Genomic DNA, 11856 nt, shown 5'->3' on the forward strand with positions numbered 1-11856 from the left:
CACCTGTTGTACAGCAAAATAACGATCGCTCTGTGTGGATAAATCAGAGTGATGTTTCTTCTGTTATCTAAAAGGAGCGTGTTGTTTCTAGCTTAGGTTCAGCAAGTATGGTAAGATTTTCCCTTTTCCAGCTTGGTCCTACATATCAATGACTTAGACAATTCTTTTAGATAAGTCAAAGTGTGACAATGTTGGGAAAAAATGGGCTGTAGTTTCCACACCACAGTATATCTATGGGTAAAGTATTCTAATTCTCTATAAATACAAATAAAGAGTGTACAACATACAAGAGTTAAATAAAGACACCTCTCTACATAAAAATATGAACTCTTGGCGGATCTTCCTTCATGCAACAAGGAACTTACGAGCGGCATTACTACACTTCTGGGCCAGAAGCAAAGAGGTTGACAAGACCCCGGCAAGCTTGGACTGAGACCTCACACGCCTGAAAAATCTCTCCATCCAAGTTCCAGACACTTTCGTCATGTGATGAGATAAAGGTAAATGCTGGTGTCTGCAGATGATGGAAAGCTCTGTTAAATTCAACCACAAGGGATTAAACGGGAGAAAAGTATATCTACCTTGTGATGCTCCACAAACTTGAAGCTCAATGGGTCTAAACCCTTCTTGGTAAACTGTGTTAGATGCCTGCAGATAATACATCCTTGTTTATGTAGAGGCGAACCAAATCTACATACTGAGTTTCCAACGAATATAAAAAAGGAACAACATCTAGTTTTTCCTAAGAAAGGCACTGGACTTTACTCGGGACACAGCCAATTAGATCATTATTAAGTAATGAATTTGCAAATAGAGAACTATAGAATAATTCCAATTTACGTAGTTTCTGAATATTTGAAGCTAGCTCAGAAATGAATTAAACCATATTTTAGCCTGTATTTGACATTCTCTGGTGCCTTAAGATTCACCCATGCATACAGACAACAGATACAAAAAGGTTTCAAGTTCCAATTCAAATGCAATTAAATAAGTTCTGATGAAATAGTTTTTTATTGTTTTTATCTTTTGCCGAGAAACAGATTTACAAATTCCAATCAAAAGTACTCTGAAGTCTGGAAGAAGTTGCATCATGGGCTCAGCAAGACAGTAACATTTCACTCACCACAAGTAAAGGGGAAGAGGGCAGTCTCTGATGAGAAGAAGATGAAGAAAACCATCCGAGAGGTGTGCATCAGCTACCAGGCCATCAGGTGCTCTTTCATTACGGCATGAAATGACAGCTGCACCAACGCTGAGGAAACGTCCTTCGGACCAGACCCACTTTGGGTTCTTGCATATTGTTCTGGAGCTGTCTGCAATCTCATCCTCTGAATTTTGTCCAGATGTTGAAGCCTCCTTGCATACAAAGCAATTTGTTCGGCAGATTATTTTGCGAGGTCTCTTTTGACGAAATCGTAGTGGTTGTGCTCCAGTTACATCATCCTCAGCTGATTCTGTAAGTGAATCAGTGTTTGGAGACTCAAGAAAAGCAACCTTTGCCTCATACGACCTGGAAATGACCAGAGATTGTTTAGTTGTCAACAACATGAAGCAACAATAGTCCTACAATAGTACATAACCATTACTCACCTATGCTTCAGAAAGACCATTGTTCCAGAAAAGTCATAACGTGCAGGACCCATCCACCGGTAGTTTTCGCTCTCCCTGATAACTTCTCCATAAAAGCCATATCTACAGGCAAAATAACAAGTGACCATCAGCAATCATGTGAAAAAGATGGCCTAACATGCGGTAGTGAAATTCACAGATATGTCATTTTGATTAGAAAGAAAATAAGGCTAAGTTCACTGTAGCTTCCCACAGAAAGTAAAGGCCCTATTACTTATTTGTTTGGGTCATGGTAAAGACTCCTGCAGGATGCCTATGCTAGCTAATTTAAAAGTAAAACCAAGGACCGGCATGCAAACTCATCAAATTATCACTCTTTCAATTAATATAAGAACGAGGTAAATTCTTGTTTTCATGGATACATCACGGAAAATCCTAAATTTTATTAAAATTAAAGACAAAATTGCGCAGAGTTATTCACATCGTGCAACTGTACTATCTCCTAGAGGAAGACAGGAAGTGGCCAGCATACCCTGCAAATGAAGCGGCATAGCGTACAGTAGGCAAGACCTCAGCTGTTGGGCTACTTTTCCATCTGACTACTTGAGCTATATCAAGTGACATCCTTCTGCCGAGAATAATAAGCAGAGCAGAGGTCACAGGATCTCGCTCCCCAGTTGTGCTGCAAAGACCAATGAGCATTAACCGTCAGCAAAAATAATTGATGACTCCATATTATGTACAGACATACAGTGGGATCAGCACTTTGTGGTTAAAAAAACAAAAAAAATGGTAACAATGTGCATGGGCTGCTGGAATTAAATAGGCATGAGCAACCCAGTGCTACCTTTTGCAAGTTCACCAATTGCCATGGGCTGTGTTTGCTCACAGCTACACTACAGATATGGTAATAGTGGAATTGTCCAGTATCGAAAACGGCCATAACTATCTCACACGGAATAATCATGGGTCCACAAAAATGACTACTCAAAATACAAACTCAGTGGGAAGTAAGGAACACAGCAATAACAATCAATCAAAATAATGAGGCGAGCTTTACTGATGAGTAACTTAAACACTACCTGAGAACAATAGCATCAGTTGAGCCAGAAGGAATTATGCCAAGCCTGAACCAGTCATTTGGGAAGGAGACTAAATGATCCTTATCTGCAGGACAAACGAGTTAAATAATGACAGAAGCCCTCTAGTTTAATCAGTGAACCTCAGAAGTTCTAAGAAAAGCAGGATCACCAGGTTAGAATAATTCACTAACCTCCAATGCATGGTTCTTTACTAGAATCTGCAACAAGAAACCACCAGAATACTTACACAAGAACTTTCCATAAAACATATGCACAACATGTAAACAGGAACATACTTGATGATGGTATCTCTAGTCCTGTAGGTTGTGAAGTTGAAAGAAGAGGTTCATGGTCATCACATTTACTTGAATTCCCTGGAAACATGGTATTCACAGAATCTGGTATGGGCATACTACAGTTTAGCCCATTCTTTGCCTGTTCTTTACAGTTTCCATTGCTCCCAAAATATCCAAACCCCTCGGGAGTTGGAGGATAAGAAGCCTTGTGCCTTGAACTAAGTATCCCGTTCAGAACTTCATTAAATAGACCATCACCACCCTAAAATTCCAAGTTTCAAAAATGTTATGAGTAACATGGAAGTTTCTCCTTTTGGATTAATGGTAGCTTGTTTTTTCTCTTAACAGAACACAGTGAAAGGCATTCAAACTTGTATGCAAAATTTTGACAACATGCAGGAAGTGAGATCCCAACTGTTCGCCTAAACGGTTGTTTAGTCCGTTTAAATGGCATTTAAACACTACACACTAGCTAGCCATTTCTGTTTAATCATCCGTTTCAACCGTTTAGCCCGTTTAAACAACCATTTAGCCTGATAATTAGATAAAGGATAGGTGACCGACTGTTTACCTCTTAGCGTTTAGGATAAGACTCCATTGGAAAAAAAAAATCCCCAACACACAAGGGAGCTGCGTGTCATTGCATTATAGAAGAAAAGTTTTCTTAAAACACACCTAAGAACAGAAAAAACTTGATCTCCAAAACTGTGCACCAGGCTAAACAAGAACAACCAAAAGGAATAGAAACACCAACAAGGCCTGCAGCAGAAGCTGCAATCCTCGCGCCCAGGCCTTGCACCAGGTGTTCCTGTGTTCCTAGCTAAAAGTGTGTTTAATTTACAAAAGGATATAATAAAAACAGAAAAAGATTAGTGCATATTTATGCCCACATAGATGTTTCTAGTTTATTACGTTTACGCTCACATAGATGCTAGCTAGCTCTAGTGTCACGTCCGTGCGGAAGTGAACGGATTGGAAAGCTCTAGGTGGTCTCCGGCCATTCCTTGGCCGGCTTCCTGCACGTGGTGAGATAGCTGATGCCAGGGCGGCATCGAGTTCAGCAGGGAGATGAGAACTAGAGCAATGGGATGAGGAGTAGAGAAGCTAGATGGGATAACGGATTGATGTATTGATTGCTCGATTTCCCCGTGAAAGTAATATAGCCAGCCAGGGAGATGAGAACTAGAGCAATGGGATGAGGAGTAGAGAAGCTAGATGGGATAACGGATTGATGTATTGATTGCTCGATTTCCCTGTGAAAGTAATATAGCCAGCCAGCTTACAATACAACTAAAACACAACTCCAATTGTAATCTATATAGATTCTAGACTTCCTTTTCGAACTCTGGACTCTAATTCCGATTCTAATTCTTAACTTCTGAACTTTCCTAACTCTGAATTTTCCTTATCCAATACTTCTGACCAGCAAATTGACTATAACATCTAGTTTATTAAGAAGGTGGTCCATGCATTTGACCCTTAATTTCTTACACGTTTCCTGTCTTGCAGAATAAAGATACTCATGATGACTAGGCTTCATCATTATAATACTTGCCCAATAAATTAGAGAAAATATAGGTTGGTAACCAAGCAAATAGAATTGGAATTTAATTGTCTTACCACTGCAACAACACCTTCAAGTGCCTTGAGTTCTATATCTGATAATGATGCTAGCGTGTCGTATGCATGCCCTGCTCTATCTGTCACTATAACCTGAAGACCAACATTAGGGGTGAAAATAAGTCAAGAGCACTGGAGTTGTTCATAAATGGACAAGAAATTCTGATGTCATGAAATCATAAGAAATAAAAGTCTACCTTTGTTTTTATTTTCGCTCTATCAAATAATGGGGCTACTGTTTCCCAATTCTTGACCCCTCTACCTTTTCCACATAATGGATGAACAAATACCTGTAATGTGTTGACGGTTTATCAATCTCAACGGCAGACCAACAATGAGAAGAAGAAATATCCTTAGCATGTCTTCACAAGTGCTACAGTGTTAAGAGGAGAAGAAATGCATCATATATACCATCAGGTTCTTTGGTCTATCGCCTTCATTGTTTATGCAAGCCATGAGACGATCAAACCAAATTTTGCAGGTCTTCAAGTCTCCGTGACCAAAAATATATTCACAAGGTACCAATGGAGAAGGACGTTTTCTTGTTCTGGTAATCCCATGTACAACAAATCGATGCATCTGCATGAGCATATGATTTTGTTAAGAAGATATATATATACTTCTAGTTTCAGCCATAGGTAGTTCTTTCTAGTTTCAGCCTCAGATATCCCTGTAAGTCAGGCTTCCTCTCTTTGGTTCCTGTTTTGCCTTTACAGGCCTTGTACACTTTCATTTTTTCATGTTTTTATATACTACTTACTGCAGTTGGGGTTTTCCATACTGCTTTCCCATCAAAAAAAAAGGAGCAGTTTTCCTACTCCAGAGAATATATACTCCCTACCTGTATCTTAGAAAGTGGAATATGCGAGAACATAAGCTGTTGAGCGAATATTAAGTTTTGTGCAATATATGAATTTTTTTGAATACTTTCATTTGATTCGCCAGTAAAGGGTGATGCAACCGGTAGATCAGTATATATTGTTAGTAATAAAGGAGTATATAAAGTTTGTTTAAAATTTAAATAGCGTATGGGAGGTGGGAGAAAGCTTGTAGCTACACACAGAAACAGGATGGAACTAACCTATCTAATATTGGTTGGCAGAAATGTTTGATGCACGTTGCAGAAAATGAAGCTTGTATTAACCAGAAGGAATGCCATAACCTCAATATTTTTCTTGCCTTGAATAGCAGTTCTTGTGTTCCAAGGCCCACAGATAGGACCCTTATCAAGCAGCTCTATGGCGTAAACATCTGAAAACTTGATTTTGTTGTCTAATTTAGGCTGCATTGTAATGGATGACCAACATGAAGAGAACAGTTCCTGTAAAAAGTGGCAACTTGAGCACAATAACATGGCAACATAGCAAGAGGAATATTGGAGCCTCCTGCTGGCATTTATCATTTGCAACTCAAGAGTGTAAATTGAAGGCAACAGTAAAAACGGGGATGCATCGTAATGCTGTGATTTTTTTTAAATGCATGTAAAAGAAGAGAATATTCTACTGTCACAATCATAAATAGATATTAGTATAAACAATTTCGTCCAGTGTGAGGATCATATGTGGGGCCTGGACGCCTGATGGCACATATCAGTGACACTATGGATATTATTTCCAGCTCGGTGATCATTGCAATGGTGCTGGCCAACAGTAAGCAAATGTAGTGCTCTCTTCCTTAAAAGCGTTGATGAGGTTGAGCTTCACATACACACAGGAGGATCGATGTTTCTAGTTGGGTTATTCAACAAGCATTTGTATGCTTTCACTTGCCAAAGGATGTCTTTCAGATCACAATTCACAAATACTCCTACCCCAAAAGCCTACAATAGCTACTGCAAATCCAAAAAAAATCACTGTGGTATCTAATATTTGTTGGATACATAAACTTCCCAAGATGGTCATCCTGTGCAATGTCGCAGTTTCCAACCACTCGTTCCATGAGCCCTTTCCCAATTTTGAACCAAAATAGTGAATCAAGTACCCCCTATGTTCAGAGAGGTTGGGGTTGTAATTTGCAACCATATTCACCTTCTCACCGTCTTCCTATCCACCCTCCCAACTCTTCGATCGCCCACTGAAAGCTACACATCCCCGGCCCTGTCGCACAATCCGACTCAAGCACGCTCAAAACCCTCTCGAGGAAGCGTCACAAGGAGTTAAACCCGTAAGATCTGGAGCTAGCCTTCAGCAGTCACAACGGAACAGGCAGAGGGGCGTAGCATCAGGGGGCCGGAGCGTACCGGATGGAGGGGCTGTAGCGAGAGGTCGCTGCGGCCGATGGACACGACGACCTCCCCGGCGCCGTCCAGGAACAGCACCTCGCCGCCGTCCAGGAGCACCTCGCCGCCGTCCTGCATGGCCTCCTCGACAAGTTGTCCGGCGCGCGCTCGTGTGGGTGTCGCTTTCTTTTCCGTTGCCGGTGTGCTGCTCGAGCTTTCGGTGGGGAGCGGAAGAGGGGAAAAGAGCACGGGGAAATTTCGTTCACTTTGGGGATCGGATATTTGTGTTTCGAGGGGTTGGGTCCGCCTTGGTTTGATTGCTTCGTCTCGGACCAATTTATTTTTTTCATTTTCCTTCCATCACATATCATCTCGATTATATGTATATATAGGGATAAAGATAAAAAAAATTGAAAACCTTTCTCGAGAGGTTGGGTCCGCCTTGGTTTGATTGCTTCGTCTCCGACCGATTTATTTTTTTCATTTTCCTTCCATCATCTCGATTATCTATCTATCTATACATTATAAAGATAAAAAAAAATTGAAAATCTTTCTCACCCGGATCAGGATCATCTTACCCCTCACGCTAGACCTACATATCAGGCCTCAAGAAGGTGGGAAGAGGTACAGACTAGATCTAGGAATGGATAACGACCATATCCCAATAAAAAAAATCCAAGGAAGATCCAAATTTCTGAAGTTCACGCGTCCGATCCATCCAATTCATTCACTCAAAGTCCAATATCCAGAAATAGTATCCAAACGAGAGATGCATTCATTCTGTTGACTATTCAGACAACATCGTTGTTGCGCCCGCCGCTGACTTGAGCTCCACGAGGTTGCGCCCCGGGAGCACCTTCCCGGGTCCAGAAACGTCGGCGTGCGCTCCTAGGGTCCAGGAAAGCCGCCGCGCCCATCGTCCCTTGTGCGGCCTCGCACCTCCACTTCTCCACCAGCGGGATCTTTGCCGCCACCGCCTTCCCGACCGCGGCGTTGCCGTCAGCTGTTGTCACCGTCGCGAGTAGCTGCGCTTCGAGCTCCTCGGCGTGCTCTCGTGCCTCGACCTCGCTGGTCCCGAGGGTCTCGTTCTCCTGGCGCATGCCTTCTAGTGCATGCTTTTTCTCGACGGTGGTGTCCCGCAGGCCGACGTTCTTGCCACTGACAAGCTCGAGCGCCTCCATGGACGAGCATGACGCCGGTTGCGGACATGTGGGCAAAGGCGGCGGCGTCAAGCTCAAGCCATGAGGGTGCCGCCGTGCCGGAGTAGTGGAATGTCAATTCCGCCTGCAACTCCGCCTATTCGATCGCCAGTCACGGCTGGAGCAACGCAAGCAGCTCTCACGCGGCTACCTCCTTGAGGACCATCGACGCACATACGATAGTTGATGAACTCGTCGTTGTGCGGTCCAATACTGCTTGACATCTAGTTTATTTTAGCCTGTGGACATCCACATCCAAAACTAATCCAGTCCAACGAAGTCCAAAAGGAAAAAGTTCATTTGGATTTGGATTTTCAAAATCTATTCCCACACGTCCAGTGCTGGCCCATGGAAACCGAGAAAACCAAGAGTTAGAAAATGTCTTTGCCATTTTACACCATTTTTTCTCACCGCAATTGCGGCTTACCCGTTCGGGTACCCACGCACTCCCCAGCCGCGAATCAGGCTTGCAGCGCCTGTCATCCGATTCCCCTGCCTCCTTCCGTCGCCCCCCTTCCACATACGCATCGCGCCGTCCTCCCGTCCTCGCTCCTCCTGTCCGCGCTCGCATCCTCTTGGATCCTTAGTAGAGCATGAGCTCACAGAGCCGCCAACGGGGGCAGAAGTGGAGGCGCGGGAGCTGTAGAAGTGGCAGCCGTGATGCCTGCTCTCGCTCTCTTGATTATCACCTCTGCTTGACGCAATTACTCGGTTGTGCGGCTAGCCCTGGAACGAGCGCCGATTGCCGCAGTCGCAAGTTCGATGTCTTCGACAGCACCTGGCTGCTGGGGCCGCCCTAGATCGAGGGCGGTGCGTGGACTACCGCGGCCACAAGTTTGATGGCATCTGGCTCTCCGTAGTGGAGATCCTCCGCAAATACTCCGTGAGCCGTGGTCGAATACATCATCTTCTCATGCGACAACATCGGGTGAGGCATTGGTTTCCTGAGATTTAATCCTCCCACGCTCTACCAAGGACTTACGTTGCTCTTACTGAAGAGAATCAATTTTGGGAGCTCTGTCAAACGCACCCTTACTGGAGCTGCTTTGACAAAATGCTATATCCCAGCTATCAATATGGCTATATTTGAATTTAAGTAACTATACTCTATCCACTCCTTGCATGTTAAACCATCTATTTTAGTAGACACGCTCTATGTCTAGCTCGAGGCATAAAAAAGACCTAGCACGTGCAGTCCTGGAGGTTTTCAGCCATCCATAGTAAGTGAAGAGCGCACCTGGAGGGTGATGGCTCGAGGTCGAAGCAACCTTTGTCCATTGTTACGTGTTGAGAGAATTTTTAATAAAATATTTCTACCCCTCCATTTTGAATTGTATATTATTTTAATTTTTTTAATTCATAAATCTTACTTATATATCTAGACAGGAAGTAATATATAAAACTATATATAATCTTATAAGAGGAGTCTTATATTTTAGCTTTGACGGTGAACGAACCTTGCCCATTACGATGTGAAAACTGAAACCGAACATTGAAGTGGTTGCTCAAGTTGTATCATCCAGCTCTAACTAAAGGCGTGCAACCTTTATACAGTATACTTGTGTGGATGAAATATACGTTGCTACTCCCTCCATTTCAAATTATAAGTCATTCTTAGAGAGTCAAAATATCTCAAATTTGACCAAATTTATATAATAAAGTACTAACATTCATGATACCAAATAGGTACCATTAGTTTCTTCATTAAATATATTTTCATAGTATATCTGTCTGGTACCATAATTTTTTATGATCTTCTCTATAATTTGGTCAAACATAAAATGGTTTGACTGTCTAAAAAAAGTTAGAATCTTCAAAAAAGTTAAAATGACTTATAATTTAGAGCGGAGGGAGTAGTTTTCTACTTTGATTAGAAGTCCTTACAATGTGAACTGTACAATTGATTAATCGATGTTTGTGAATTCGTCCATGCGTTCCTTAATTCCATCTTCCTCTCTATTGGTAATGGCTATTTACATGTTCTACTGCTGCTTGGTGTTTATTTCAAATTTGTGATTGCGTTTTCTTAGGTTACTGTCAATATGAATTCGTACAACCTACTGTTTTTTAGAAAGTTGCGACTCGCCCAACGAATGCCTATAACTCTTTTGCTAGCCTGCTACTGTATTCCTAAAATCCAGTCAGTGCCCCATCGGGGGTCCAACACGACGGGCTGCGTCGTACTACTACGCTTTTTTTCCCTTTTCTCGACGACGCGGGTGTTCTGTATCAGCAGCAACTTGCGAGAGAAATCTGGCCCATATACATTTGCAGCCCAACTAAACTAGCTTGTAAAGTCCCCGGTGCGGCGCAGAGGCAAGCAGGAGAGAACCGCAACCCCCAAGCCTCGACTCGTCCCCCCTCCCTTCTCCGGCGACTCCGACTCCATCGGCGCCATTTCGAGTCCAGGGTTCAAACATGCCGACGGTGGAGGAGGTCTTGGCGATGGAGGTCCGGCTTTTCCCCCTTTCCTCTCCCCTGAGATCGTCGCTGTTCTACTGATACCTTAGTTGTGTCGTGATTGTGATCGTGTAGCCACCAATTGCGTAGTGTCCTCTGCCCTAAGAGAGAGCGCCCTTCCATTCCGCGGCATAATATGGTCGGAGATTGCACGCAGATGCAGTGATCCTGCTTTAATTGAATTCTGTTTGACTGTTTTGATCTTCGATTGTTTGAACTGGAAGTAATTAATACCTAGTGTTTCAAGTACACAACTAGCAACTAGCAACAGCAAGTTAGAGGTGATGTTGTCAAATTTTCTGATTTGCTAATCCTCTAAATTGAAATGTATCATCTTAATTCATAACTCTTCAATCTATTACTTTGGATCGATTAGCTTATAAGTAATCTCATCTATACTATTTGACTCGTTATATGCATCACTGTGCCAATCTTTTTTTATGGGAAATCATTTTGCTGTTCAACATCGGTATACTACTGATCACCAACTGCTTCCCGGTGCCCAAACAAACATATCTACCAGCTGATCGATGGAACGTTTGCGTGATCAATTTTTTTACTAGAGAACACAGAGTTTAGGTGTTTAACAGCGGTAGTATTTCTTCTTGTAATGTTGACCTTCATTTTGTATGGATCAATGTTGGGTTAATGTACTTTCTCCCTACAGAGCTGTTATTATCATTTTCAGTTTGTTTTCCTTAATGGATGAAATGGAATGAGTAACCCTGTTATTAATAGCACGATATTTGCTTGAACTCATTTTTTATGGAATACATACTGTTTTACCTCATATTTAGAGCAAGCTTCCATCGACATAATGCTCTGCACGGCAGCAACTACCATAAGTCCATAACTAGTATAATTTTGTTGTACCTATCGAGGAAAATAGTCCTTCAGCTTGTGTGTTTGTAGCATCCGTGATTCCACCAATATGATGTGATTCTTTTGTGCATGTAGCATGTACATATATCGTATGGCAATCTGATCTGTTGCATATTAATATTATATGTAAATTAGAGATTAATACCCCCCCCCCCCCCCCAAAAAAAAAGGACACGGGCTGCTTCTTCCTAAAAAGGTTTGATCCGGAATGGGTTGGTATAAAATCCCACCCAAAGTTTTCGCCAACAAAGGAAGTATAAATTAAGCGCAAAGGTTACCTGTGCTGGAAAAAGTTTTTTTAAAATTTACAAAAAAGCTCTTTACGAAAAAAGTAAACCAATCTGGGAGCCGAGACTGACCGCCCCTCTCCAATCGGAAGGGCGCAACAGGACCGGAGTTCCAATGGCGCTCCTGTGGGCCATGACATTTCCACTTTTGGGCACATTAATTTTAAAGGTTGTCGGGCAACTCTCAAAGCAACCCTAAATATCCCTAAAAATTTTTATTTTCGGAGAACAAAGAAAAAAAAA

The 11856-nt window shown here is 42.4% G+C and overlaps 1 protein-coding gene across 3 annotated transcripts; it reads right to left on the bottom strand.

Annotated features, from left to right (window-relative positions):
• Positions 1–139: 139 nt before the first annotated feature.
• On the bottom strand, positions 140–7067 carry LOC101782592 (ceramide kinase). Of its 3 annotated transcripts, XM_004953279.3 has the most exons (13): positions 6807–7067; positions 5730–5888; positions 4979–5146; positions 4765–4857; positions 4568–4660; positions 2948–3209; positions 2843–2869; positions 2652–2736; positions 2102–2251; positions 1591–1692; positions 1124–1510; positions 582–648; positions 140–514 (listed from the first exon to the last, which is right to left on the bottom strand). In XM_004953279.3, exons 1-13 carry the CDS (start codon positions 6921–6923, stop codon positions 377–379), a joined length of 1848 nt encoding a protein of 615 aa, XP_004953336.1. In that variant the 5' UTR covers positions 6924–7067; the 3' UTR covers positions 140–376. The 3 variants fall into 3 exon arrangements, with proteins under 3 accessions (XP_004953336.1, XP_012698890.1, XP_012698892.1); XM_012843436.2 differs by lacking the exon at positions 6807–7067 and having other exon boundaries at positions 5747–5878; XM_012843438.2 differs by lacking the exon at positions 6807–7067 and having other exon boundaries at positions 5649–5872.
• Between the last annotated feature and the right edge of the window lie 4789 nt (positions 7068–11856).

Source organism: Setaria italica, chromosome I, assembly GCF_000263155.2.
Source record: "Setaria italica strain Yugu1 chromosome I, Setaria_italica_v2.0, whole genome shotgun sequence".
NCBI lineage: Eukaryota > Viridiplantae > Streptophyta > Magnoliopsida > Poales > Poaceae > Setaria > Setaria italica.